Source organism: Meles meles, chromosome 18, assembly GCF_922984935.1.
Source record: "Meles meles chromosome 18, mMelMel3.1 paternal haplotype, whole genome shotgun sequence".
Classification (NCBI taxonomy): Eukaryota; Metazoa; Chordata; class Mammalia; order Carnivora; family Mustelidae; genus Meles; species Meles meles.
In genome coordinates, this window is record NC_060083.1 from 906,385 (window position 1) to 933,209 (window position 26,825).

The window sequence follows — 26,825 nt, forward strand, 5'->3', positions numbered from 1 at the left end:
CGAGACGGTTCTGCGCAGACCTGTCGCGCGCTCCCAGTCTTTCTCCGTCCCGCTCGGAAGTCGACGCGGACGCTTCCGGGTCACGCGGCGCAGACGCCGCGAGTCATGTGACCCCAAGATGGCGGCGCCGCGGTAGCTGGCTCCGGGTTGTGGCGTCCGAGGAGCCGCGACGGTTTCTGCCCTCGGGCCGTGGGGGCGGTAACGCTTGCCTGGTCCTTGCGGCGGCTCGTAGCCCCGCGTTAGGCACCGGTTCAGGGCTGGGCTGTCGCTGTCGCGGTGGGGTCGGGGGAGTGCCGGTGACCTCGCTGCGGGCGTCCTGCGCCGGACGCTCTCGCCGGAGGAGGAGGAGGAGGAGGAAGAGGAGGACAACCGGCCGACCCGGTCTTCTGGACCTGCGGAGTCCATGGGCCTCCGAGGGCTGTAGAGGAGCTCGAGTCTTGAGTCTGTGAGGGGCAGCTTGGGACCCCCGAGGGCGCAGAGAAGACCGCAGGGACTTTGCTTCCTCCTCCCGAGGCCTGGCTTCCCTGCGCTGATTACCCCGCGTTCTTTCTCCTTCCTCTCGATGTTCTCCCCGTGTAGCTGGAAATATGATCAGCGCCCCTGACGTGGTGGCCTTCACCAAAGAGGAGGAGTACGAGGAGGAGCCTTACAATGAGCCCCCCTTGCCCGAAGAGTACTCGGTGCCACTCTTCCCCTTCGCCAGCCAGGGAGCCAACCCGTGGTCCAAACGGTCCGGGGCCAAGTTCTCTCGGGACTTCATCCTTATTTCCGAGTTCTCGGAGCAGGTGGGACCCCAGCCCCTGCTGACCGTCCCCAATGACACCAAAGTTTTTGGTACTTTCGATCTCAATTATTTCTCCTTGCGGATCATGTCTGTGGACTACCAGGCTTCCTTTGTGGGCCATCCCCCTGGGTCTGCCTACCCCAAGCTGAACTTTGTGGAGGACTCCAAGGTGGTGCTGGGAGACTCCAAGGAGGGAGCCTTTGCCTACGTGCACCACCTTACCCTGTACGACCTGGAGGCCCGGGGCTTTGTGAGGCCCTTTTGCATGGCTTATATCTCAGCGGACCAGCACAAAATCATGCAGCAGTTTCAGGAGCTCTCGGCTGAATTTTCCAAAGCTTCTGAGTGCTTGAAGACAGGCAACAGGAAGGCTTTTGCGGGAGAACTTGAAAAAAAACTGAAAGACTTGGATTACACCAGGACGGTGCTGCACACGGAAACGGAGATCCAGAAGAAGGCCAATGACAAAGGCTTTTACTCATCTCAGGCAATTGAGAAGGCCAATGAACTGGCCAGTGTAGAGAAGTCCATCATCGAACATCAAGACCTGCTGAAACAGATCCGCTCGTACCCGCATCGAAAGTTGAAGGGGTCTGCTCCGTGTCCTGGGGAGACGGAACGCACCCAGGATCGGGCCAGCCAGGCAGCCGCTACCTCTAACCTCGATGAGTCTGCCGACACAGACCTTTACACCTGCAGACCTGCTTACACCCCGAAACTCATCAAAGCAAAGTCCACCAAGTGTTTTGACAAGAAGCTGAAGACCTTGGAAGAGCTCTGTGACACTGACTATTTCACCCAGACCCTGGCTCAGCTCAGCCACATAGAGCACATGTTCAGAGGAGACCTGTGCTACCTCCTGACCAGCCAGATTGACAGAGCACTTCTAAAACAGCAGCAGATAACAAACTTCCTCTTTGAAGATTTTGTGGAGGTCGACGACAGGGTGGCAGAGAAACAAGAGAGTGCACCCCCTAGGCCCGGTCCAGGCAGGCCGCCTTCCAGATCTCTGGAAGAATGTCCGATTCCTCAAGTGTTAATTAGCATTGGTTCTTACAAGTCCAGCGTGGAGTCTGTGCCCATCAAGATGGAGCAGGAACTTGGAGACGAGGAGTACAAGGAAGTGGAGGGGACAGAAATGAGCAGTCTTGACCCCCAGGAAAGCTTGGACTACCTGGATATGGATATGAAGGGGAGCATCAGCAGTGGCGAAAGCATCGAGGTTCTGGGCACAGAGAAGTCCGCCGCTGTGCTGCCTAAGTCCGACAGCCAGGCCAGCCTCACAGGGCCACTGAGCCCCCAGGTGGTCCGGAGCAAAGCGGTCAGCCACAGGACCATCAGCGAGGACAGTATTGAAGTCCTCAGCACCTGCCCCTCGGAGGCCCTCATCCCTGACGACTTTAAGGCCAGCTACCCAAGTGCCATTAACGAAGAAGAGTCCTATGCAGATGACGGTGACGGAGCCATCCACTTCCGGGCCAGCGTCAGCCCGCCAGAGCTGGGTGAGGCAGCGGAGGGCAGCTTAGAAGCTCCCCCTTCACAAATAGACACCTCTTGCTGCATTGGGAAGGAGAGCGACAGTCTGCGGGTGCCCCTCTCCCCTCCAGCCCACACGCCCGTGGACCAGGACGGAGTGGTGAGCATCCCCCCGCAGCGCTATAGGCAGAAGGATCAGGGGTTCCATGTGGACTTTGCAGTGGAAAATGCCAACCCTTCCCGAGACAACAGTTCCGAAGGCTTCCCTGCTGATGAGCTGGACCCAGACCACCTGCTGGCGAGCCGGGACGTCAGTAAGACCAGCTTGGACACCTGCTCGGACACCGCCAGCAACATGAGCGGTGGGACCTGCACCAGCTTGGACCGGACTCCCGCCTCTGCTCCTCCCAGCGGCTCCTCTTCCGAGAGGTATAAGAAGAGGGCCGGCCAAAACGCCTTAAAATTCATCCGTCAGTACCCCTTTGCCCACCCGGCCATCTACTCCCTGCTCAGCGGGAGGACACTTGTGGTCCTGGGGGAGGACGAGGCCATAGTGAGGAAGCTGGTGACGGCGCTGTCCATCTTTGTCCCCAGCCACAGCCGTTCCGCCAAACCGGTGAAGCACTGGGTCTCCTCTCCTTTGCATATCACGGATTTTCAGAAGTGGAAGCTTATCGGCCTGCAGAGGTAACTGGTTGGCCGTAGGGGCGGGTGGGGAGGGGCCCGTCCTGTTAAGAGAACGAGGCTTCGGACATCCAGCCCTCTGGGGGAGGTGCACAGGTTCGCGTGGTGGGCCCAGATTTGGGGGGCCTGGCTTTCAGACTGGGCCCTCGACACCAGCTCCTTCCGTAGCTTTCGGCAGAATCATTCCCCTTCTCTGGTCTTCTGTTTCATCACCCCTCGCAGGAGGGATTGCCGTTCGGTGCTGGTTGCCAGCCCTGGCCTGCGACCTGCTGTGTCAGAATTATTTAGGAGAGTTTTCTAGATCATGGAGTTCTGGGTCGTCCCCCTACCCCCCACAGAGGTTCTGGTTCAGTTGGTCTGGGGTAAGCCTGGAGTCTCTCTGGTGAACGGCAAGGTTTGGGGGACAGCCAGACTTTAGACCTCAGATTCTCTCTGATTCCCAAGCTCACACTCTGCTGTAAATGACCGAGGAGAGATCGGCTTCTGAGAAAGGGCTGTGGCAGTCCTAGAAGGTGGCAGCCGGCACTGTGACAGGGACAGCAGGGGACTCCCGTGGCTTTCCTTCCACTGTCCTTAGAAGGCTGTCCCCCCCCCCCGCCCCGAAATGCAAGAGCCAGTTTCTCCTTCTCTGCTTGAATGCTTTCATTTCCCCGCCATGCTTGTGTTGCAGTTAGACTCGTGATCTTTTTTCCAAATACCGCTTGCCAAGTTGTCTGGCCCAGGGCGCTCTTTCCCTCGGAGTAGGCCCGGTGTTCAGTTTCCTCTCCCTTCTCTGCACCCACTTGGCACATGTGGAAGACAGCGGTGCCGACAGCCAGCCTGCGTGCCCCGGCCACATGGGAAGCGAGAAGGGCTTGCTGCCACGCCGCAATCAGCAGAGTCGTTCGTTCCAATTTTCCGACTCCTTTTGCATTTGCCCCCAGTATCAGCGAGGTCCCCGTCACCGAGTGGCCTTGTGTTTGCCCCTCTTGCTGGAGTTACCCCGCCCTCGCTCCAACCCTTGCTGCGTTAGGCCTTCCCCTGGGTCGTGGCAGTGGCCTTTAAGCAGGTGGGGCCTCCACGTCCCGCCGTGGCCCACCGGCCGTGCTGGGGGTGCTGGGGGCGGGGGTCATCTGGAGGTGCCTGAGCAAGGGCACTGGCCTGGAGGAATTCCTGGTTCTCCAGGGGACACGGGTGACAGGGAGGGGAGTGCCGACAGCGGGTGCATCGTGTGTTCTAAGGAAACAGAGGGGGTGACTGAGTGATGTGTGGGAAGTGGGGGGGGGTGCCAGGGGAAGGCTGGGGGTCTTCGGCTGAGGCACCAGGAGGACGAGCTTGCCAGCGTGGGAAAAGAGTGATGACATGGGGACCTGGTGTGACATGGCCCAGACCCCTGGACCAGCCCCTTCTTTGGGCCGCCCAGGAGACTACCGAGCGGGGCCCTTGCTTATGGGTGCAGACACAGGCTGGGGAGGGAGAGGCTGCCCCGGGCGCCCTTGCAGACGGTGTCCTTCCTCCCAGGATCCGGTCCCTCTGCTGATGCCAGCTCTGTGCTCGGGTGTCACCTGTCCGTCCCGGCAAGGCAAGGGCTTTTCAGGGATCGCTTTTGCCCCTGATCTTGGTGGAAGAACGGGTTCGTGTCCCTTGCAGACACATACCCCTTGTCCGAGTCTCTCCCCTCGCCCCAGCCCTTTTTCTCCCCCAGAAGATGGAGAATGTAAAATGCACTTCAGTCTATCGTCAGCTGGCTTATCCAGGACCAGGCTCAGGATGGTCTTGCCCTTCCCAGAGGCTTCCCCTGAAACTCCCTCCTTAAAACGGGCTGGGATCGCAAAAGAAGTTTCCTCTTCGGCCAGCTCCGTTCCATCGGGTACCCGGCTGCAGTGCGGCATTGAGGGTTCTGAGGCCTGGGCGGGGCTGCCTTGGGAAGCCTGCTGTGGTCAGTTCACGAAGTCTGTGGCTGCAGGAGAGGGTAGCTGGTGGGCGGGCTCCGAGGTGGAGGACGAGGCAGGAGGTGGTCCGAGTCCTGGGCCAGCCCTGCCAGTAGTCACCCACTGTGGGCACCTGAACAAGTCGTTCCTCACTATGAGAGGGTCGGGTGACTGAATGATCATTAGCCAAATATTTATAGAGGACTGTGAAACGCTAGCCCCTTGGCCCACTGCCAGAATCGTACGGGGAGTCAGCCATGGTGTGTCCCCGTGACGGGCCGAGCACTGTCTTCGGGGCGAGGGAGGGTCCCTCACGCCAGTCCCCGCCTGTCACCCCACCGTCAGCTTGACCTCTGAGGCTCTTTCCGTCTATAGACAGAGTCGCCAAGACCTGTCTCGTGAGAGCCGGTGTGGAAAGGCCCATCGCACCTGGTCTGTGTCTGATCAGTGTGAGCGCGTCTCTGATAACCTGGCGGGGATGCACACAGGCAGAAGGGAGGCCGACCAGGGCCGCCGACGCTGAGTGGGGCCCGCAGCAGCCCCACCAAAGCCTTTAGAGCCTTTAACCATCCCTCCGAGAAGGCGAGAGGCCCATCAGAAGTGACAGGCGAGAGCATTGCAGACAGCCCCGAGAGGGGGAGCGTCTCCCAGTGCTCACCTTCTCAGACCTTCCAGGCATGCACAGATGTTGGGGATCGGCAAGGGCTGCCTCAGAGGGTCCTGCTCTGGTGTGAGATACAGTGGGCGGGGGCTCGAGGCCTTGTTCCCTAGGGGGCATGTCACTGGAGTGGGGACTGGGTTTGCCACAGCTCTCCCGAGGAAGGCCTGGGAGGTGAGCGCAGACACCATCTGATCGTATCCGGAGACAGAAGCCGTGGAGTCGCGGCCCGGGGCGGGTAGGGAGCGGCGCTGTGGGTCCTGATGCTTCCACGATCGGCTTGTGGGTTTGGACTCGGCCTCTCCGGTCCCTCCCGTTCACCCAGCAGAGCTTGTTGAACGCGCCTGCGAGCCAGGCTTCCCCGGCTCCGTGTGTGGAGCTGCAGGAAAGGGTCGCGTCTGGAAAGAACGTAGCGCCCTTTGAAGTGCTCAGAGCTGTGGGTATCAGTGGTGAGTCACCCCAGCCGGCAGAACCAGCGTGGAAACCGGGAGGCGGGAGGACGCCCATCTGAGGATGGGCACTGAAGAGTCGTCGTGGAAGAGGGGCCTTTGTGTGGCCCTGAACTTCCTTGCCCGGGGTGGGGACGGGAATGTGGGGAGCTCCGCTCTGGGGGAGCTGGGTTACCTGGAGTCTGAGAACTGCGACCCAGGAGAGTCTCTCCCCACTCAGGTGCTCTGACTGCGGCGAAAACCAGCTCGATGATGAACCGCTTTTAAGGACTCCCCCTCCCCAGCTGCCAGCTGCGTTAGCGCCTGACGGTTTTTCCCCTAAAGTAGGCCTCCTGCCTGGAGATGCTCCCGTACTGGATCCACCGCTTGTGGGGACAAGACGGGCAGAGAACCGTGTTGGTTTCCCACTGTTTTAAAGCAGAATGAAGGAGAATTGTATCGCTTGCCAAGTCACAGGAACAAGCCCCGGACAGCTCAGGAGGGACGGGAGGAGGTGCTGGGAGGGGGTCAGAGGCCGTGGTCGAGCCTCAGCCACTTTGCAGCCGGGGGACCTTGCATGAGCCATGGCCGCTCTCTGGGCCTCGGTGTTCGCATCCCCCCAGCATCGGGCCGGCCGGAAAGGAATCTCAGACGGGTGTGGGAGGTGAAGCCCGAGGCTCTCAGTCACCTTGCAGGGTCGCAGGGACCAGAGGTGTGGGCTTGCGCTTTCCATGCTGCCTTGCCCCCTGGAGGAGTGTTGTGGGAAGACGCAGGGAGGAAGAGTTAGACGGAGCAGCAGCTTCTAAGGAAGCGGTGCCGTGTCAGTGGGGGGAGAAGTGGGGTGCCAGAGCTCCCCGGGGACGGCCGGGCCTGAGGCCGGGTGTTCAGCACGGCAGGGGCTGGAGTGGAGAGGCAGGAGCATGGGGAGGCCTGGCTTTGCCGCCGCAGCGGAACTTCAGAGGGGCCGGGTGTGCCCGGCTCAAGGGGGCATTTAGCTTATGGACGGGGCCCCTCCTGGGGTGGGGGTTGCCTGAACACGTTGGTAGCATGGCTGAGAAGGCCTGGGTCCCATCACCCATGTGCGGGGGGCCACAGCCCATTGCTTGCCTCATGGTTTCCAGGATGCATGGCCCATGTAGCTGTCTTCTCATCTGTGACCCTGCCCTTGTGTGGTCCGGATGCCGTCCCAGGTTCTCGGAGCCCACCTTTGTTGTAAGGCCCAGCTCTGAGGCCGTTCCTCAAGAACCTTCCTAGCCTGGGCCTCCCTCTTTCACTCAGGGTCCTCTGTGCATGTCTTTTTTTTTTTTAAGATTGTATTTATTTATTTGACATGTTTGACAGAGATCACAAGTAGACAGAGAGGCAGGCAGAGAGAGAGGAGGAGGCAGGCTCCCTGGTGAGCAGAGAGCCCGATGCAGGTCTCGATCCCAGGACCCTGAGATCATGACCTGAGCCGAAGGCAGAGGCTTTAACCCACTCAGCCACCCAGCACCCCCCCGCCCCCACCCCATGCATGTCTTATCTTCCCGGCTGACCGGTCTCGTCCCTCACTCCCTCCTCTGCCCCCACGTCGCTGCCTGGCATACAGCAGATGCTGCTAACTGTACAAGGACATGACAACACCCAGGAAGGAAAAAATATAATGAGATTGCCTTGGTCCCCCGAGTGCCTGTCAGTCCTCTGTACGCAGGACCCGAGGCCTCACACAAGCTCTGAATTCCAGACACGTGTTGGTCTGTGAAATCTCTGGTCAGCCAGACCTTTGCCAGACTGCAAGGCTGGCCGACGCTGGCTTCTCTGGGAAGACTGATCTAGAGGGTTTTAAAGAGCTGCTTACTAGGGCGGGCCACCCTGATCCCTTCCCTCGCTGGGCCAGCCTTGCCTGCCTGTGCTCTGTGCGCGCGGTAGCGGGCACTGGGCCCGCGGCGAGTTCAGCCAGTCCCGGCCCGCAGAAGCGCCGTGCGGCGGGAGAGACAGGAGATAAATGGCCGTCCCCATACTGTTTGGTGCCAGGCTGTCGAGACTGAGGGCCAGGCACTGTCCTAAACACGACCAATTTTGTCTATGCAGTGACCGCGTGAGGCAGGACTGGTTATCCCTGTGTTACAGATGGGGCTCAGCGGGGCAGGGAACTTGGCCAAGGTCACAAAGCAGAAAAGTAGAGAAGGTTTGGGTAAGGTTGGAGTTGGCTAGAGGCAAGCACAGATGGGAGGGAAGGGTCGGCGGGGCAGGGCCTGCGGCCCGGGGTTTTGAGGCCCCACCGAGAGTGTGCCTCCAGGGGGCAAGGCAGCAGGAGGTCATCGTGGACGTCACAGATGGGGCGTGAGAGGCCCGCGGGCCACGCCCAGGCTCGTGGACCTGGTCTGGAGGGTGGTGAGGAGCCCTTTGAAGGGCAGCAGGGTCAGATTTGCCTTCCAGAAAGAGCGAGGGAGCGTTGGCTGGCGGGAGCCGGTGGGCCCGAGCCTTTCGTCCTGATGCCGGCCTGTGTGTTTCAGGGTGGCGTCCCCCGCCGGCGCTGGCAGCCTGCACGCCCTGAGCCGCTACAGCCGCTACACCAGCGTGCTGGACCTGGACAACAAGGCCCTCCGCGGGCCCCTGTACCGGGGCGCCCTGGTGCCCCGGCTGGCCGACCACCGCACGCAGATCAAGCGGGGCAGCACCTACTGCCTGCACGTCCAGACCGTGCTGACCGAGCTCTGCTCCAAGGCCTTCCTCTACGCCTTCTGTCACCACCTGCACGTGCCCGCGCACGACCAGGAGAGCCCGGACGGGCTTGCCGGCCGCCGGGCCAGCTTCCTGAAGCTGACCCTGGGCCTGGTGAACGAGGACGTGAAGGTGGTCCAGCACCTGGCCGAGCTGCTGAAGCTGCGCTACACGCAGGAGGCTCCCGGGGCCGGCCGCCCCACGCTCAGGTTCGACTACGTGCCCAGCTTTTTGTACAAGATCTGACGTCCGCCCCGGCCACTGTGACCGAGACCTGTGACTCAGGGTGCGGGGAGGGGAGGGGTGGGCGTGAGCGGGCGGGCCCCTGAACTTTCGAGACTCCTGGTGTCATGGGGGGAGGGAATGCAGGGTGGCCGACCCAGGGGGCGTCGGGCGGTCTGGGAGGACTCGGGCAGGGGTGGGCGTCGGTGAGGACCGGGACAGACCCTGCTCCGCCTAGCAAGGAGTGGCCCCTGTGGTCCGGAGGGGGCCGCTGGGCTTCCTGAGGACTGGGCAGCGGGCCGGGAGGGAGCCAGCATTCTGCCGATGGGGCGGCATGAGGGGCGGAAAGGGGAAGCCCAGACAGGAGGGGTGTGCCGGCAGGGTCGGCTCCCAAACACTGGGCGGCCGGATCGGGGGAAGCACCCTGTTCCCTGGAACGGTTTAGTGGGAGACAGGACGCCACACCCTCCGTTGCCTCACCCAGATCCCACCTGGGGTCCTTCCCTCGGGCCCCCTAGAGCCTGCCATCCCCGAGGAGGCCCCTGGACGAGTGAGGTGGAGGGAGGCAGCTCTGCCTCAGCTGGGCGCTGGCGGACACGGAACCTTCTGGGCCCCGAGGCTGTAGGGAGAGCGAGCAGCACCCCGTCTGGTCCTGGCTTCCCCACTAGGCACAGAAGTGCCCATGGGTGGTCTTCGCCGCTGCTTTCCCGGGGCAGCAGGAGTGGCTAGAGTTAGGCGCTCATCCCTGCTTGGGAGTGAGAACCGCGCTCGCAGCTAGAGAGCCGGGGAGACGGGCAGGGCCGCGGGGCCTCGAGGCCAGCAGCACTGTGCAGGGTTGGGGAGCCAGCAGGCCTCCGGGAGGCGGGAGGCCGTGAGGCCACCCTGTGCTCTGGGGGACGGTCGGCAGATGTGCTGGGACTCGGCCGAGGTCCCCCTCCCTCCCCCAGTCCTCTGCCCGCAGCAAACCTTTGCAACCACTTCACTACCTCTCGCAGGGTCTCCTGGGCACGGTGGCAGCGGCGTTCTGCCCAGCTGGTTGGTGGGGAGGCAGCCCAGCTGGCGAGAACCCAGGGCCGGGTCTCCTCCGGGAAGGAGGAAAGCCTCCTTGCGTGGCTGTCTTCGTGGACCTGGCCCACGGGAGCCTCACCACTGCTCGCTCCTGCCCCCGCACCGCCCCCGCAGATACACGCACCTCACCCCTGTTCACTCCCAGCGCACGCGGGCCCCCCAGATGCGGTTACCGCACCGCGGCCGCTCGCCTCGCAGCGGCTCACTCGCAGCCCCACGTGAGCCGCCCCCAGGGAAGGGGACAGTCCCCGCTTCACTCGCCGCGACCTCCCTGACGCCCCTGGCACAGCTGCCGTTGGTTTGTAGATGGAGAGTTTCTTGCAGCCTTGCAATTTTTATACTTTCCCCCCCTTTTTTTAATGGCTGCTTTTTTCCTCCAAGTCGGGAGAACCCTTAGTATGATTGCTTTTTAACGTGGTCCGAGGGAATTGTGCAGCAGACCCGGACCGGCCAGAAGGCGGTCGCTCCTGGGCGTGCACGTCTCCGGGCGCTGCACACCGTGTCGTTGGGGTCTTGCTGTCGAGATCCGCCTCCCGGGCAGCTCCGTGGTGCACCAGGGAGGCCGTGTAGGGCAGGCAGGGACCCGAGACGAGTGTTCGTGCCGTGTCACTCCCGTGGCCCCTTCCTGGCCCGGCTCCTCCGTTGGCTCCCGGCCGTCGGCTTCCGTCAGGGGCCCCAGGCCTGGCAGGGGGGGTGTGATTTTGCTTCTGAGGCTTGGACTGAGAAAGAACCTTGTGGCAGACGGTCTGTCTACATCCCATGGGTTTTCTTTGTACCTGTGCCCGTTGCGTCTGTTCCCACGCAGAAGAGTCGCCAGAAGCGACTTGGCAGCTTCGAAAGGCGAAGCGTGTGTTTGCACGTGGGGAAGGCTGTGTAGGAAGCCTGTTTCTCTCCGTGGGCTCCCCGCTTCACGCTGCCTCCGGTGTCCCTCGTGTCCAAGATGCTGTTTTGTTCTCTAACGGGGTGGCTCGCTGCTGTCTGCTGACGCCTCCAGGGACGTGACCTCGTGACACTTTAGCTCCACGGCGCGGGAAGGTCTCTGGGGTCCGCTGGCGAGACTGAAAGCGATCGTTGGTACCATCGTTACTTTTCTTTTCTGTTTCACACCGTCGTGGCCTGCACCGTGCTGGCACCGTGCTGCCACCTGGGACACTGATCAAGGCAGAAGGTCGGTCCGCCGTGGCATCCCAGCAGCAAAAGCCATCGCTACCGTGCTCTGAAGTAGAGGTCACTTCGGAGGGGGTTTGCGTGGAAGCTCTGTCTCAGGGATGGTTACAAAAGCCCCAGGGTGCTGAGGCGAGGGACCAGGCGGGGGTGAACAGAACAGGCGTGTCCCGTCCTGGGGCCGGCCGCCGGCCGCCAGCTCAACTAAGGAAGGAGTTTCTCCCTTGAGCCCTTCCTGCATGGCTTCACGGACCAGTAGGTAGAGTCTAGGTTTTAAATTTTGGTTAAAGTCTAACTTTCCATTGTGGCCGTTTCAAAGGATGGCTGGATGCCAGGGGTGTTTCTTTCCAGCGGGATTTCCAGGTGGTGCGGGGACAGAGCCAGTTTGGGAGGCGCTGGAGACCGTGGACCTGCCCTTCCCAGACCCCCTCCACTTTGGAGAACCCATTAGAAGTCCCGCATCTTAATCTGAAGGTGGGGAGCCTGTGCGGTGCGACTCCTCTCTTTAAGAATCTTCGTTTGAGGTTTGTCTCAAATAAAACGTGTCAAAAACACTTCGCAGAAAGTAGAGGACATCTGTGTCTCTTACCACTTTGTCAGTCCTGACTCCCTTTGAAGTCCCAGGCACCAGAAGTGTGTCTGGGGTTCAGTCCGGCTTTATTTCCCATCTAGCCCCACCCCAACCCTTTTCTAAGCAGGTTCAGGCCGAGAGCAGGCTGATCAGCTAGCGGTCCTGCAGGAGTGATTTCTAGAAACTCCACGTGACGGAGGAGTCCGAGCCTTCGTAGCACCGCGGCCCTGGGGATGCTCCGGCCTGAGCCGCTGCCTCACACCTCACTGTTTCCTTGGGGATCTCGCTGCTTTGGTGGAATCTTCAGATTTTAGAAATCGTGACTTGTCCGTGATTTCCTGCAGTGGCTGACGTTAACGTGACTTGCACCAGAATCTGGAAATGGACCATGGTAGCCCCCCGTCATTTCCCATCCAGCTTTTAACTTCTTTGTTGCTATATTCAAGGTACAGTAGGTTTCCACTTCCGACGAAGAACACAGCCCAGTTCAAATGGCAGGAAGGTCAACAGATTGTACCCCAGGTGCCAGGGTTGCTACAGGTCCGTGATGTGTTTCGGAGGCTGAGCGCAGCAAAGAGCCACCTACACACCGACCACCCACTTCCGCGGGGCTGGATGCACGCCCCGCCTCCCTGGGGGCGGTGCGAGGCCGGGCAGCTTCTCGTGCTGCTGCCCAGCTGGTAACACTCAGCTGGTGGGGAACCCATGGGCAAGGATTGATCACCTTCCAAGGAACCCATCTCCCAAGCCAGCAGTCTGGTTTTACTTCCCATCTCCCTAGAAAGCTCCGAAGAAAGTGCCTTGGTTGTGCTCTGAAGCCCACCAGCCAGCTCTCCGGCTCTTCCCAAGTTCTGTGATGGAAAGTGACGGAACTGGAACCTTCCAAGGAAATACGGTATTAACGGACCGCCAAACAGAAAAAGCATCAAATTTTTGCCTCTGGCTGGAAAGACAACCGGTCTCAGCTGCCAAGATCTGAGCACACCAGGTGTTCCTGAGCCCTCAGAGAAAGCTGGGAGCCCTCACCTAATCTGGCCTTACCTGTCAAGGTTTGGTTATGGCCGTGGGGAGGAGGAAGTGAGGGCCGGGGCGGAGGGGAGCCCTGCGCAAGCACTTTGCAGTGAATTAAGCTGCTGCTAGGGAGCCCCAGCTTCCTGGGAATACTTGTTCAGCTCCGAAACGGAGGCCACGTTGCGGGGGGTCTTGGAAGTAGTGTTTTGTCTTCAGTTCCGGGAAGGGGGAGCCAAGACTGGCTTGGCAGCATCATGGCTCCCAAAGTCAAGGCAGAAGGGGACTGGTGTGTCACCCACCCACCTTGGAGTCTGCAAGCAGCCCGTCCCCACTCATGCTGGAGTGAGCGCCAAGAATGTGCTGGACCCCAGGCCCCAGGGGAGCCCTCCAGGCAGGACCAAGGGGTGCCTCGCTCACCGACTGCCCACCGCTGGCCAGCTGTACAGCTTGGGCTGACGAAAAACTCCACCTTTTAAAAAGGCCGCAGTGAAAAGCATAGTCTGTGATGAATTCGTATGTGTTATTTTTGGAAAAGCTATTTTATTACTGCATGTCCCTCTGTCCACGCGTGAACGCGGAGTCCCACCACCGCGTGAGCTGCGCTCCTCCCAGCTCGCGCCCCGCGGACACCCGCGTGACCGCAGCTTCTGGGTGGGGCCGCACCCGAGTTTAACCAGAGTCAACGCCAAACAGTCTGAGAAGTGTACTTTTTAAGAAATTAATTTATTTGAGTTCAGATATTTTTGAAATATAAAAATTGGTTGTATTTTTTAAAGCGATAATTCTTGTAGACATTCTGTGATCACAAATTTGATTGTGCTTACTATTAAAAATGGTCATCTATGTTTTGCATTTCAGCTTTGTGAAAAATAAAGTTTCTCTGGGAAGGTGACATTTGGTTTCCTGATTGTAGGAGGGCGCTGGTTATCCCGCACAGGGCAGGGAACCCCCCCCAACCAGTTCTCACCCCTGAGACCTGGCACCCCCCCACCCCCCGCCCAGGGGTGGGGGGTGAAGGAGACTGTTCCGAGCTGCTGTGGAGAAACTCCCACCATACTGGGCGGCACCTTGTACAGAACTCACCAGAAGCTTCAAAGTTTCGCTTCTCAGTTGCGACAACCATCAGTCCTTTGGCAGCCCTCCAGGTGAGGAGATACTGAGAAGGGGCAGCTCCGAACTTGGGTGGTTGTCTTTCGCAGCTTGGGGAAACCCAGTGACTCAGAGAAGGGTGAGTACACCTACTGAGGTCTTTCCAGTCACCTGCCCTGAACCCAGTCTAAGTATTTCATTTTTCCAGAACTGTTTATACAACTGAGAGAAGGGGTCAAATGTAAACGCCTTGATAACTTGTCCCCAAATTACTAAATTACTAACAGTGGGTCTTAAATTTTGATTCGTGAATTCGTGAAGGAGGTTAATTTGAGGAAAGCCCGAAAAGAAACGCCCTCAGAGGGCACAGAGAAGTTGATGCAGCTGGGTCCCGCATGGAGCCACTCTTCGTCTCGTCTCAGAAGGGCACCAGGTTCCTGGGCAGGCGTGGGCGGGCGGGCAGTTCCTCTAGAACTGAGGCAGGCCAGGCAGAGGGAAGAGAGAAGCGAAGCTCTCCACTTCCTCCCTGAGCGCCCTGATGGCCTGTTGGTGCTTCTCGTCCCCTGCCAGTTTCTCTCTGAACTCCTTCAGGGTGGCCTTGGCCCCAACGTCGTTCTGTATCTGCAGAGTCAGTTCTATTCCTGTGCCGGCAGGAGACAAAACGAGTCCTGTGCGGGCTGGCAGACAGCCACGATTCTGCCCCCATCTACGTACCCCTCCAGAATCCCTCGTGTCTATCCCCAGAGCCCAACTACCATGCTAGAACTTTGGCCCAAGAAATGTAACACGGGAGAGGTACAGAAGCAGAGCAGCGAGAATTCTTACCTGGGCAGGTGTTCTGATCACAGGCAATAGAGCAGGCTTCTAGAACTGTGCCGTGCTGCAGCTCAGTGGGCCCAAGAAACACACCTGAGGCTCGACTATCGATGTGTGCCCAGCAGCAGGGGTGTGAAGCTGGACCTCAGAAATGATTCTTGTGTGTCCCCCTCCTTGGGCAGGACGAGTGTACCGCCCTCTCAGACTACACGGTTTGTTAAGGGCATTTTGCTATCTCTTGTCTCCCACACTGCCTGGACACGGACTGTCCCTCAGCGCTGGGTCTCCACTACTCGGTCCCAGTCAGAAACCCCAGATGCAGATGGGCGTGGCCGACTTCCAAACCTTTATCCTCACCTCTGTGAATAAACTGGGCTACTTTCTGGAACTCTTTTTCCAAAAGTCCTCGCGATGTCAGGGCTGGAGTCCCCAGACGCAGTCCGCTGGGCCGCAGTGCGCTTTTGTCACCTTCAAGATAAACAGGCTCTGTCCCTGGGCCGTACCTGACTCACCACCGACCGCCGTGCATTTAAGACTCTTGGCCGTGGATGGCGGCTGTCTCTAGGAAGTGGAGTGCCGCCAACTGAAACGCCAGAGGCGGGAACAAAGGCACAGGGAGACAGCCGCGCATTTTGGCCACTGTACTGAAACAGGAGGCTGCTTTCCGTGTCTTAGCCCTTGCTCCGCAAAGCAAGGCTAGCATCTGCGTTAGACACATCACCCACATCCTTACAACCCCCTGAGACATCCAGCCTGTCCCAGAGGCCCCTGCTTCCCTTACCCAAATGCCCGTGACCCCTGCAAGCAGCCTGCCTCAGTCCCTCCCTCTCTGTCGCCAGCAGGGTTCGAGCTGTGTCGGAAGGAACGGGCTAGGAGAGAGCCACGATGTTGCCCTCCAAAATCCCTTCGTGTCTGTCCCCTGAGCCCAATTACCATCAACTACAATTTTGGCCAAAAGAAATGTATTTGGCCAGAAAGATTCTTACCTGGACAGGTGTTCTTATTACAGGCAATAGAACAGGCTTCTAGAACCTTCTCAGCCCTTCCGCCATCTGTGCCTTTGGAGCGGAGATCCACGAGGATCAAGTGGTTGTCAGAACCACCTGGAAAGCCAAGTCGGACATGTAGGAATAGAGAAACCTGATTCCATGCCAAGTGAAGGAGTCTCCCTCTTCCTAAGAAGCCAGGGTAAGGCTGAAGGAGGCCCAAGCAGGTCAGGAAGGTGAGCGCCCCACCACGTGTGCTGGAAGGCTTTCATCCCCTGCTAAAGGAAAGGTGCCCCAGGGATGAAGGGCACGGGCCGAGGGGAACCCCCAGTGGCTTTCCCAGCCCACTGCTGTGCCCCAGCACCTGGCACGGGCCAAGGGCCTGGCAGCTTGTCCGGGGAGTGACAGCTTATTCAGTGCCACTGGTAGATCCCACTGGCTCTGACACATCCCCTGGGAGTTGCCCATGTGTCCCTGAAACTCCATCGACAAGACCCCCTCAAAGACAGCCCCAGAGGAGCAAGGAGTGGCTGACTGCGGAGCGGACAGGAAGGGCCAGGCTCTGCTGGGCTGCCTTGCGTTTTATCCCTCTTCCCGCCAGGCTGACAGTGTGTACACTGTTATCAAAGTGGTGCAGATGAGGTGCCTGGGTGGCTCAGTCGGTCAAGTGTCCGCCTTCAGCTCAGGTCGTGACCTCGGGGTCCTGATCGAGCCCCACATCGGGCTCCCTGCTCAGCGTCTGCCCTCCCCCCCATACGCCCACTCTACCTCTCTTGCATAAATGAGTAAAATCTTTAAAAAATAGAAAAAAATAATAAAAATGAAAATAAAAGCCGTAATTCAGAAGGCTCTTGCGAAGTTTCCGTACGGTGCCATCTGTAGCCCCTGCCCACACCGGGCACAGAGCAGGTTATCACAAACTCTGCTTCAGCCACCTGCACTGTGTCCTCAGAACAGAGTGAACTAGGGGTGCGGGCAGGCCTGGGAGCTCAGGAAGGGGGAGACGTCTCTCCTGAGACCCCCGTGAGGCCCTGGGAGCGCCGGGGGCTGCCGCAAGCTGTCTGTAGCCACAGGGAGTCTGGTCGAACTCGGCCCACGGCCAAGTGCGCTTCACACCAGCATCCCCTAGGAGCCGGGTGACCCGCCGAGTCAGACCTGCACTTTAACAGGGCGCCTGGGGGGCTGTGTGCACATCCAGGTTTGGCAAAGAGTGACCCAAGGGACCTTGAAGGTCGCAGTCCCCCCCGAGATTTCCAGGGCTTTCTTCCTGACCGGCGCGGAGGACAGAGGAGAAGAGGAAAGAAACGAAGTGGAGAGAACCAGAGACGCGTGCTCCCCAGGGCTGCCGAGGAGCCGGGGGCGAGGCTTCAGCGCCACCCCAGGGAGCAGGGGCGCGTGCCCGGGGATGCGGTCGGTACCTGTCACCACTCTGTAGCCCAGCTCCATCAGGGTCTGCGCCAGCACGCGGCAGTTGGCCACCACCTGCCGCTGGTAGAGTCTGAACTCCGGCGTCAGAGCCTGCTTCAGGGCCACAGCGACCCCTGGCGGGAGGAGAGGCGGCGTCAGGAAGGCAGGACGGGACCCGCGGGCAGAGCTGCAGTCAGGGGACACCCCTTGCCGCTCGGGCCTCCTTGTCCGGGCCCCGACCTGGTATCTGTTTTTAACCCTGCAACCACGCGGCTGACCCTGCAGACCTCTCCCGTTCGAGGAGCGTGGAAGTGGGAAGCTGTTCTCCCGCAAGATGGATTTCACGAGAACTCAGCTGCCCCGGATGCTTCTGTTCTGGTGCCAAATTACGCAAATCTCTCCGACTCGAGGTCAGGGGAGAGGTGCCAGCCTGTTCTACCTGGGCATCCGGACTCTGTCCGGTCCCTTGTTCAACCCCAAGGGCCGCTGAAGGGGGGCAGAGAAGTGCAGGAGAAGGGAAAGTAAGCATTGCCGTGTGCGGGCCCCGAAACCTCTTGTCAGCGTTGGTGGAAATGACCAGAAAAGGCCCAGAGTGGCTAGACAGCGGGTGATCCCATCACCCAGGGTCTGGCGGCGTCAAGGGGGGATTGGGAAAACACCCTGTGGAAACCCGCAGGAAACCCTCCCTCCCCCTCCCCACGTCCCCTCTCCCCCCTTGAGAAACACCGGCGCTTCTCAACGGAGACCCGATGCCTTCATCCTGGGCTTCTCTACCAAACTGCTCTGCTCTACAGAAGATGCTGGAACGACTCTGAGATCACCACACATCGCCTAAGCCATCTGTACAGAGAAGGAGCAGCCCGCTGGGTGACCTCAGCGGTGCTAGGGGCGGGATGTCCGGACAAGCTGACTTGTCCTCTGAGGGTTCGCACGCTAACCGCCTACCCCGTCTGCTGTCGCCTCCCAACTGTTCAGTTCCTTTCCTGCTGTTTCCTGAATAGGGCCGTGCCACGGGAGAGGGTGCTCCCCACCCCCAAGCGCCACCTGAGGCCTCGGGGTTGGCTCTGGGGAAGTTTTACCAGCAATGGCGTGGTTGTGGGGGCCGCCCTGCAGGCCTGGGAACACAGCGGAGTTGATGAGCGACTCTAGGTTGTACAGAGTCTCTTTGCCCGTCTTGGGATCCACGCTGCGCACTCCTGGATGAAGGAAACAGCAGAATGGGAACATCAGCCAGGCTGTCGCCTGTTCCTCCCCACCCGGACTCCAACTCACACAGGCTGCGGGGCCCTAAGCACGAGCCTGTGGCCTCCAGTCCTGAGGGCGAGGCCTGGTCCCTCATGCTGTGGAGCTCAGGGGCCCCTTGCTTGCAGAGCGCGGCTGAGCACCCCTTCCTAGATGAATCAAAGGATAAAAATTTCCCTCCACCAAGACTTAACAAAAACTATGCCTCGGGCATATTTCCTCAAAGCCGCATCCAAGAGAGCAGTCTTCCCGGATGATGACTTTGAAGGAGCGAAAACTCATTGTATAATGATATATATTAATTATATAATAACGGCTCTAATGGGGACTGGGAGTCCTTTCAGAAAAAAATGTTGATGCGCCGCAGTAACCACTGTGTCTACAGAGCTTCTTGGGAGCGAGGAACCGCTCGGGGCACTTTACATAAATGAATGAATGAATGCTCCCAGCACTGGTCTGAAGGGACGGGGGCTTTTATTAGGATGCCCGCTCTGGAGGTGTGGAAATGAGGCACAGAGAGGCTGGACAATGAGCCCAGGATCACACAGCGTGGACGTGGCAGATTCAGGCGTCGCTCAGGCTAGCCACACACCAGCACTCCGTGCGAAGAAACACACTTCCCAGCCAGGTGGGAATGGCTACCTGCCTCAGAACTGTTGACCCAACAGAAAAAGGTCCTCAGAGACAATAGCACACTAAGAAGGCTTGTGGGCACGTGGGTGTGTCTGGCCCTGGGCCGGGGGCCAGACAAGAAGACTGTAGAGGGGAGAGACTCCAGCGTCAGAGGGCCAGTTTCTCTGCGGGTGGGCACGCCTCCTGTCTCACCACAGGCCGAATGATCTGATCAGAACCTGGCTTTCCCAGGTGTGGGAATCTCAAAATAAAGGGAGTCCTCAGACCTGTGGGCTGCAGGCATTCAACAGAGAATCCTCACTAAAAGGACTACAGTGATAACTGTGGTTTATACATCAGTGTCTTATGGTTTGTTTACGGTGAGTCATCCTCTGCAAGAGGCATGATGGACCAACCTAAGTTTGCCAAAGTAAGGCCGCACGGTGAGGGCTCTGGTAGCCCCTGGCCAGCCATGCACACCCTCCATTCACCTCTTGTAGGGAGGACTAGTTGACCCACAGCACAATACCCTTCCTCCCTTCCCAGCACCCAGACACCCAAGGAATGAGGCAAGAGCTGTGCTCAGAGCTTGCTTCTAGATCTCCTCTGCAGCCCTGCCATTGCGCCCTCCTGCATAGCTCCTGCAGGAACCCTTCAAGGGATCCCAGTTTTCCCGGATTCCCAAACTGAGCATGAACCCCCAAAGAGAAAGGTCAACACCAGCACCCCACCAGTACCCCACCCCCTGGAGCCCACCTCTCCTGTAGAAGATCATGCCGGCTCGGCAGCCTCTCAGGGTTTTGTGGGTGGTGGTGGACACCACGTGGCAGTGCTCAAAGGGGGAGGGCACCACGCCAGCCGCCACCAGCCCGCTGATGTGCGCCATGTCCGCCATGAGATACGCCCCGTTCTCGTCCGCGATCTTCCTCAGCCGAGCGTAGTCCAGGTTTCGGGAGTAGCAGCTGGTTCCTGAGACCGCAGGGGTGACACAGTCAAGTAAGACCCACCCACGGCCAGCCGAGAGTCGCCCAAGGGCAGACCTGCAAAGTGGCCTCTGGACGGGCATATCCGACAGCCTGGAAATTTCTCCCTCCAACATCCCCGGGAACGGAAACAGAAAACCACCTCCCCAAAACATCTTGTTGCCAAAGGTCACCACTCTGACCAGCCTCTTGAGGTCAGGGGCCTGTTCATGGTGGTTGGGACAGCCCCCAACTATTATTACCTCTGCGATTAGACAGGGGTTAACATTTCTAGATGCTTCTGGGGCACCTGGGTGGCTCATGGGGTTAGGCCTCTGCTTTCAGCTCAGGTCATGGTCTCAGGGTCCTGGGATCGAGCCCCACATCGGGCTCTCTGCTCAGCGGGGAGCCTGCTTCCTCCTCTCTCTCTCTGCCTGCCTCTCTGCCTACTTGTGATCTCTCTCTCTGTCAAATAAATAAATAAAATCTTAAAAAACAAAACAAAAAAACATTTCTAGATGCTTCTAACAGTGATATTTGTCCTGAAAGAAAAGAATCTACTTAGACCCCAGAAGGCCAGCCCTTCGGACAGGGACTAGCAGCGAGCCAGGGAACATCTCCACGTCTTCGTTAAATAAGAGGCACGAGGGGTGCCTGGGGGGCTCAGTCGTTGGGCATCTGCCTTCCGCTCAGGTCGTGATCCCAGAGTCCTGGGTTGGAGCCCGCATCGGGCTCCCTGCTCAGCAGGAAGCCTGCTTCTCCCTCTCCCACTCTCCCTGCTTGTGTCCCCTCTCTCGCTGTGCCTTTCTCTCAAATAAATAAAATCTTTCAAAAATAAGAGGCATGGGAGCTGCTGACAAAGGCGGTCCCTTTACCCCCCACTCGTCACCTGCGATGATGAGCTTCGGGTGGAAGAGGCGGGCGTTTTCCTGCAGCTGGTCATAGTTGATGTAGCCGGTGTCTGGGTTCACCTGTGGGATGTCACAGAGACCGCGGGATCAGGCGGCGTCCGCCGCCGCGCAAGGCCTGCCCTCCCACCCGAATTCGCGCCAGATGACTTTCTGCACCTGCCCCAAACCCGTTTGCTCCCCTCCACCACGGATGCAGGAAAGCCGCCCCCGGATGCGACTCGAGGGCGAGATGGGGTACCAGTGTGTCTGGCTCGCACAAGTGTGGACAACCAGGCGTTGCTCCCGGGGGCAGGATGCCCTGAGGGGGCCCCAGAGGAAAAGGGAGGCCCTGGGCTGAGGCTCTACCTGGGAGGACCAGGAACTAAAAGCCCCCGCGGAATAAAAGCGGAGCGTCAAACGCGCCCCATGCGATGCGGCCGCTGAACGCTGTTACCTTCGGGAAAGAGACGAGCTGCTAACAGCTCTTCTAGTCCGAGGACAAAGAGGCGAGAGAAAGAAAGAAAGACACAAGGATCAGGTGTGAAAAGCTGACATTACTCACAGACAGCATGCCCGGAAGATCCAAGCTGCTGGTGGCGCTATTAGAATTAGTAACTGAATTTAGCAGGGTCCCCGGGTGCAGGTCAAAACATTCAGTCACATTCATGCATATAAGCAGCAGAAAATGGGAAATGAAATGTTAGTAACAACCTTACATTCGTTTCAAAAGCCAAGAAATATCGAAGCTATATAAAACCTCCACACATAACATTTTTTTAAAGATTTATTTATTTTAGGGAGACAGAGTGCGTGAGTCTGCGATCATGACCTGAGCCGCAATCAAGAGTCAGGCGCTTAACCGACTGAGCCACCCAGGCGCCCCCACACAAAATACCATTCAGAGAAATTAAAAACCACAAACTTTAGTGACTAAGGCAGCACATGTTTGTGGAAGGACACGAACAGAAGAGAGCCCAGAAACAGGACGCCCAGCGACAGAGGGTCATCTGCGAGGATAACAGTGGTGCTGTGGGGAACGGCTGGTCTTCCAGGACGTGGGACTAGGTCCACGGGACGTCCGCGTGGAAAAATGTTGTCTGGATGCCCACCTCACCGCCCCCACAGAAATCAGGTCCAGGCAGGCTATGGATCCATGGACCTGTGAAATGTCAAACATTTCTTCCCCTTCTGGCGACACGTGTCGTAGTAAAATCAGTGTATTAGAGTTGCGTTAAAGCATTTGTGCCAAGGGGAAGGAAATCAAAGGGAAAGATTTTAGGGGCGTGGGGGACGGGAGCTCCCCAGACAGGAGGTGGTGGGAGGAGCCCCTGTCCCCGGGGACAAGGCTCGGTCCGGTGGCCACCCCCTTTCCAGTGGACACCATTACAGAAGCTTGTGTGCAACCCGAGACCTCACTGGAAAGGCAGGCAGAAGGCCCGGCTGTGGTTCTGTTGCAAAGGGAACGAACTGCTTCTTTCTAGTCACCTGCACTTGGCAGAGAAATTGTGACCTTGAAGAAAATCAACAGCTGACCCGCAGGGAAAAAAACAGACGTAATTCTAAAAAAGTTTTTAAAGACATAATTACCCACCCCCAAAGTGTGCTGCTACTCTCCCTTCCACATTCTGCTTTTTAAACTTATGGGATTTTGGGGGCGCCTGGGTGGCTCAGTGGGCTAAAGCCTCTGCCTTCGGCTCAGCTCATGATCCCGGGGTCCTGGGATCGATCCCCGTGTCGGGCTCTCTGCTCCTCAGGAAGCCTGTTTTCCCCTCTCTCTGCCTGCTTCTCTGCCTACTTGTGATCTCTGTCAAATAAATAAAATCTTTAAACAAACAAGCAAAAAAACAAACTAAAAAAACAAAAAACTTACGGGATTTTTTAAAATGTTTTTTTCTTTTTTAGAAAATGCTAAATATTTGACAAAAGAAAAACCCGCCCCAAGAAGAATTCACGGGCTTTTGTCAGAAACTGCAGAGGGGCTGGAGTGGTGCAGAGGGATGGAAAGAGGGCCTCCCTTCTGTCACTCAGGACCTTCAGGGAGGGGACTACTTGGACACAGGAGAGACGGGGGGACGAAGGTTTGAGGTGCTGTTTCCCCACAGAGATGAAATGCCTAGCTATGTGTGGGACAGTTGCCTGGATGGTGAGAGCCCGCCGAGAGGCAGGGCAGGGAGAGGATGGGCAGGGAGGCAGGTTCGGGGGCAGAGGAGAGGCGTGGCAGCTGCTGCTGGAGGCCAGGCAGGTCTGTGTCTCCTCCCTGCACCTGGCCGATGCCCCTTTGGCGGGTGAGCTGTGTCTCCTGCTGCCCAAGCCGGCCAAGCTCCCGCCACTCCGCACCCCTGCAGACCCACCACCACTGAGCCTCCAGCCTGTACCCAAGAGACTCTTGGGAGAAGCGGGGCTGGGTGGCTCAGTGGGTTCAGCGTCTGACTCTTGATCTCAGCTCAGGTCTTAATCTCAGGGTCGTGAGTTGAAGCCCCACACTGGGCTCCGTGCTGGGCATGGAATCTAATTAATTAATAAGGACATTGGGCTAAAGAGTAAGGCTACCCGAGGCCTCATCTAAGATCAGAAAACAAGTCTGTGATTCCTCTCTGCCACTGTTCTTTCCATAGTGAAAGAAACTGTAGAAACCAGCTTTTGAGGGGAGCCTGGGCAGCTCGGTCGGTTAAGTGTCTGCCTCCAGCTCAGGTCATGATCCCAGCATCCTGGGTTCGAGCCCCGCACTGGGCTCCCTGCTCAGCGGGGAGTCTGCTTCCCCCGCCCCCGTGTTCTGTCACTCTCTCTCTCAAATAAATAAAGAAAATCTTTAAAAAAACAAAAGAAAGAAAGAAAGCGGCTTTTCTGTGATACGTGTGGAGGCTGAGCTCTGTGTCATTTGTCATGTCTCAAAATGCACCTTCAGGGTCAGAGCTGGCTGACAAGGACCCCTGTGGCCAGAAATGCCTGGGCTTTCCAGGAAAAGCAGCGAACCGTCACTTGCACACAAAAAGCACACGCGCAGTTACGAGGACCGAGCCAAAGGCTGACAAACGGCAACAGTCAAGGGCACTCAGCACCGGCCACGGGAAACCAAGACGGAAGGAACACTGCCTTGACTTTCCCTAAAGGAATAAAATCCCGTGTCTGACCCTCAGCCAAGCTCAAGGAAGCGCTGCGACCTCTGCACACCACGGGACCCATGAACTAGCTGGGGACGGCCCACGGGACAACAAACAGCAGGAGGAAATGGTTTCTGGACACAAGGGAGAGTCACCATGCACATGGGCTTCCCCATAACCAAGCGTGCGGGTTCCTGCCTTTGTCCCCATCCCCGGCATCAAGTTCACACATCAGCCCGCGCATCGTGCGTGCGCTGTTCCAACCCAGCTGTCCGTAATGACGAGGGCCCCGCGGGACTACGTGGTCCCGTTGCAGGCCGGGCCTGTGGCTCACACAGGCTGTGGCTCACTGACAGGTCTACGAGCGGTGCTAGGGTCCTGGGCACGGGGGTCAGGTTGCAGCAAAACCTCCCTGGGCTTCCACTGCCCCCGGCGTGCCCCAAATGCCTGAGGAGTCTCAAGGTCAGGAGGGAGGAGACAGCAAAAAGCAGGGACTTCCTGGAGCATCTCAGAACAGGACCACCTAGAGACCCACTTACCTTATAGGGCATAGACTCAAAAAAGATAGACGTGGCGGAGATTTTCTTCTTGTCTGTCATGAACCCGTGGGTCAGGTGGCCGCCGTCGGGCAGGTCCAGGCCCATGATGCGCCCGTGGGGCTCCACTAGGGCGGTGTACACCGCAAAGTTGGCTGGGGAGCCTGGAAGGTGAGGCCAGAGGATGTCCCGGGAGGCCCTGGGACAGGCCAGGCCCCCAGAGCTTGGCCACTAGGCCGTCAACCAGGAGGGGACAGAACAGGCCTGGCCCCCCACTGTGCAGCCAATCCCTAGACTCCCCCGCAGCAAACCCCAGGAACACGGGACAGCTGTGTTCAGGAGGGGTGAGTTGGAAGGAGCCAAGGGCGATGGAGAGAGACGCACAGACCCATCTGGGGGTCTCTAAGCCCCAGGAGGGGTTTGGCCCATTTTTCACTTCTGTTTACGGGCTGTCCTTCTTGGGACTCTTGCTCTCCGTGAACGCCAGCAGGCAGGGGACAGCCCAGGCCCGTCTGGATGTGGCAGTTACCTGAGTAGGGCTGGACATTGACGCCCCAGCACGTGGGGTCCAGACCGTAGACCTGCAGTGCTCGCTTCTGACAGAGGACCTCCAGCTCGTCGATGAACTCGGTCCCGCCGTAATACCTGCGGAGAAAGCCGGCTTAGGCCCCCTGTGGCCCCGATCCTTGTGCTTTGTACAAAGGCCAAAGAAGCTTCATGCTGGGACAGAAGAATGAAAGCTGAGGGGCAGTGGGGACGAGTCCCCCGAGACCCCACGCCACTCCTCTTCAATCCGCGCCCAGTGGGCTGCGTGACGGAGCGAGCACCTTCTCGTCCGACAGAGGCTGCGTGGATGAGCCCCGAGGACCTTGTCATCGTGCTGAGGGACATCAGCCAGTTAAAACCATGCCATCGTCCTTGCATCAGGTTCCAAGAGCAGTCAGAGCCCCAGAGCCAGCATGTGGAATGCGACTTCCTCGGGGCTGGTGAGGAGGGAGAGGTTCTCCTGTTCTTTTTACAGTTTTACAGTTCTAATAAAATTTTACTTGTTTAATAATTAGTGTGAAAATTTGTATTTGTTTTTTCTCTGAATATTAGTAATAATAACTCAATTCAGTAGACATTTTTAACCACAATGGCTTGTGGTCGGAGAAAACCTTAACAATTTTAAATTAGATATGTATACTCTTTGTGGGGCACCTGGGCGGCTCACTCGGTGGACTGCCAACTCCTGATCGCTCAGGTCATGATACTGGGGTTGTGGGATCGAGCCCCGCATCGGGCTCCCTGCTCAGCAGGGTATCTGCTTCTCCCTCTCCCTCTGCCCCTCCCCCGACCCTGTGCTGGCTCACAATCACTCTCTCTCTCTTTTGGGACGCCTGCGTGGCCCAGTCAGTTAAGCGGCTGCCTTTGGCTCAGGTCATGATCCTAGCGCCCTGGGATCGAGTCCCACATCAGGCTCCTTGGTCTGCCGGGAGCCTGCTTCTCCCTCTGCCTCTACCTGCCTCTCTGCCTGCCTGTGCGCGCTCTCTCTCTCTGACAAATGAATAAATAAAATCTTTAAATAAATAAATAAATAAGTCTTTTAAACACACACACGTACTCTCTTCATAGCACAGAATGTCAATCTGACACCTTAACCCTTTCCAAGCACACAGTCCAGGTGCATTAAGTACCTCGCGCTAAGTGTATTCCCACTGTTGTGCAACGGCTCTAGAACTTTCTCATCCTGCGAAACCGAAACTCTGCACCCGCGCGGCTGCAGCTCCCCCTGCCTCCCCACAGCTGCCGGCAGCCACGTTCTCCTCTTGACAGTCCCGACGATTCCCGACAGCTCTCAGTGGCAGCCATCGTTCTCCTCGACAGTCCCGACGATTCCCGACAGCTCTCAGTGGCGTGAGGCACTATGCGGACTTTTCAGACTGGGATATCGCACACAGCACAAGGTCCTTGTGGGTCACGTTCCATCAGCACGTGACGGGAACTCGTTCTGTTTTAAGGCTGAAGGGCGGTCAGTTATCCGGATCGATCGTGTTTTGCGTTTTGCTTATCCGCTCACCCACCCACGGACGTGGGCCGCTCCCAGCTCTTGTTGTTGTGAATAATGCGGCCACAACCAAGTGTGGGGAACTGGGAGGGGTTCATGGAGGGATCCAGAAGGTCCCTTCCAGCGTCACATTTTCTGCTTTGTTACCAAAGAGAGGTGTGGTGGCCCCGAGCTTGAAGGAGAGCCGCCCGTGACTGGGGAAGGGTGATGGCCTTTCGGGAAGGTCGGGGCTGCCAGGGGACTTAGCAATTAGCCATTTTCCAGGGAGCAAACACAGGACGGGGATTCACGATCACGGTGAGACCCCAGTGCCCCTGCCTGCCAGCCCCAGACCCCTGCAGACGCGGCAGGGAGCTCTGGAAAGGCTGTGCGTGGCACAGACCCGGATCTAGAGGACACAGTCCTGGTTCTGGTCTTTACCGTGGGACTTGGGCTGCGTCCTTCACCCGCCAAGTCTG

The 26,825-nt window shown here is 58.4% G+C and overlaps 2 protein-coding genes across 5 annotated transcripts in view; one reads left to right on the forward strand and one right to left on the reverse strand.

Annotated features, from left to right (window-relative positions):
* Positions 1-113: 113 nt before the first annotated feature.
* SMCR8 (SMCR8-C9orf72 complex subunit) lies at positions 114-9,100 on the forward strand. The gene is made up of 2 exons (XM_045984587.1): positions 114-2,947; positions 8,436-9,100. Exons 1-2 carry the CDS (start codon positions 588-590, stop codon positions 8,887-8,889), a joined length of 2,814 nt encoding a protein of 937 aa, XP_045840543.1. The 5' UTR covers positions 114-587; the 3' UTR covers positions 8,890-9,100.
* Positions 9,101-13,383: 4,283 nt separating this feature from the next.
* Positions 13,384-26,825, reverse strand: part of SHMT1 (serine hydroxymethyltransferase 1) — a 31,222-nt gene continuing 17,780 nt past the window's right edge. For all 4 annotated transcript variants that reach the window (XM_045984590.1, XM_045984589.1, XM_045984588.1 and 1 more), the window contains exons 4-12: positions 24,850-24,965; positions 24,324-24,484; positions 20,683-20,764; positions 19,588-19,800; positions 18,057-18,173; positions 16,989-17,111; positions 15,571-15,687; positions 14,942-15,052; positions 13,384-14,409 (exon numbers count right to left, since the gene is read on the reverse strand). In XM_045984590.1, the coding sequence (XP_045840546.1) occupies positions 14,237-14,409; positions 14,942-15,052; positions 15,571-15,687; positions 16,989-17,111; positions 18,057-18,173; positions 19,588-19,800; positions 20,683-20,764; positions 24,324-24,484; positions 24,850-24,965 (1,213 nt within the window). In that variant the 3' untranslated portion in view covers positions 13,384-14,236. The remainder of the gene's footprint in view (positions 14,410-14,941; positions 15,053-15,570; positions 15,688-16,988; positions 17,112-18,056; positions 18,174-19,587; positions 19,801-20,682; positions 20,765-24,323; positions 24,485-24,849; positions 24,966-26,825) is intronic.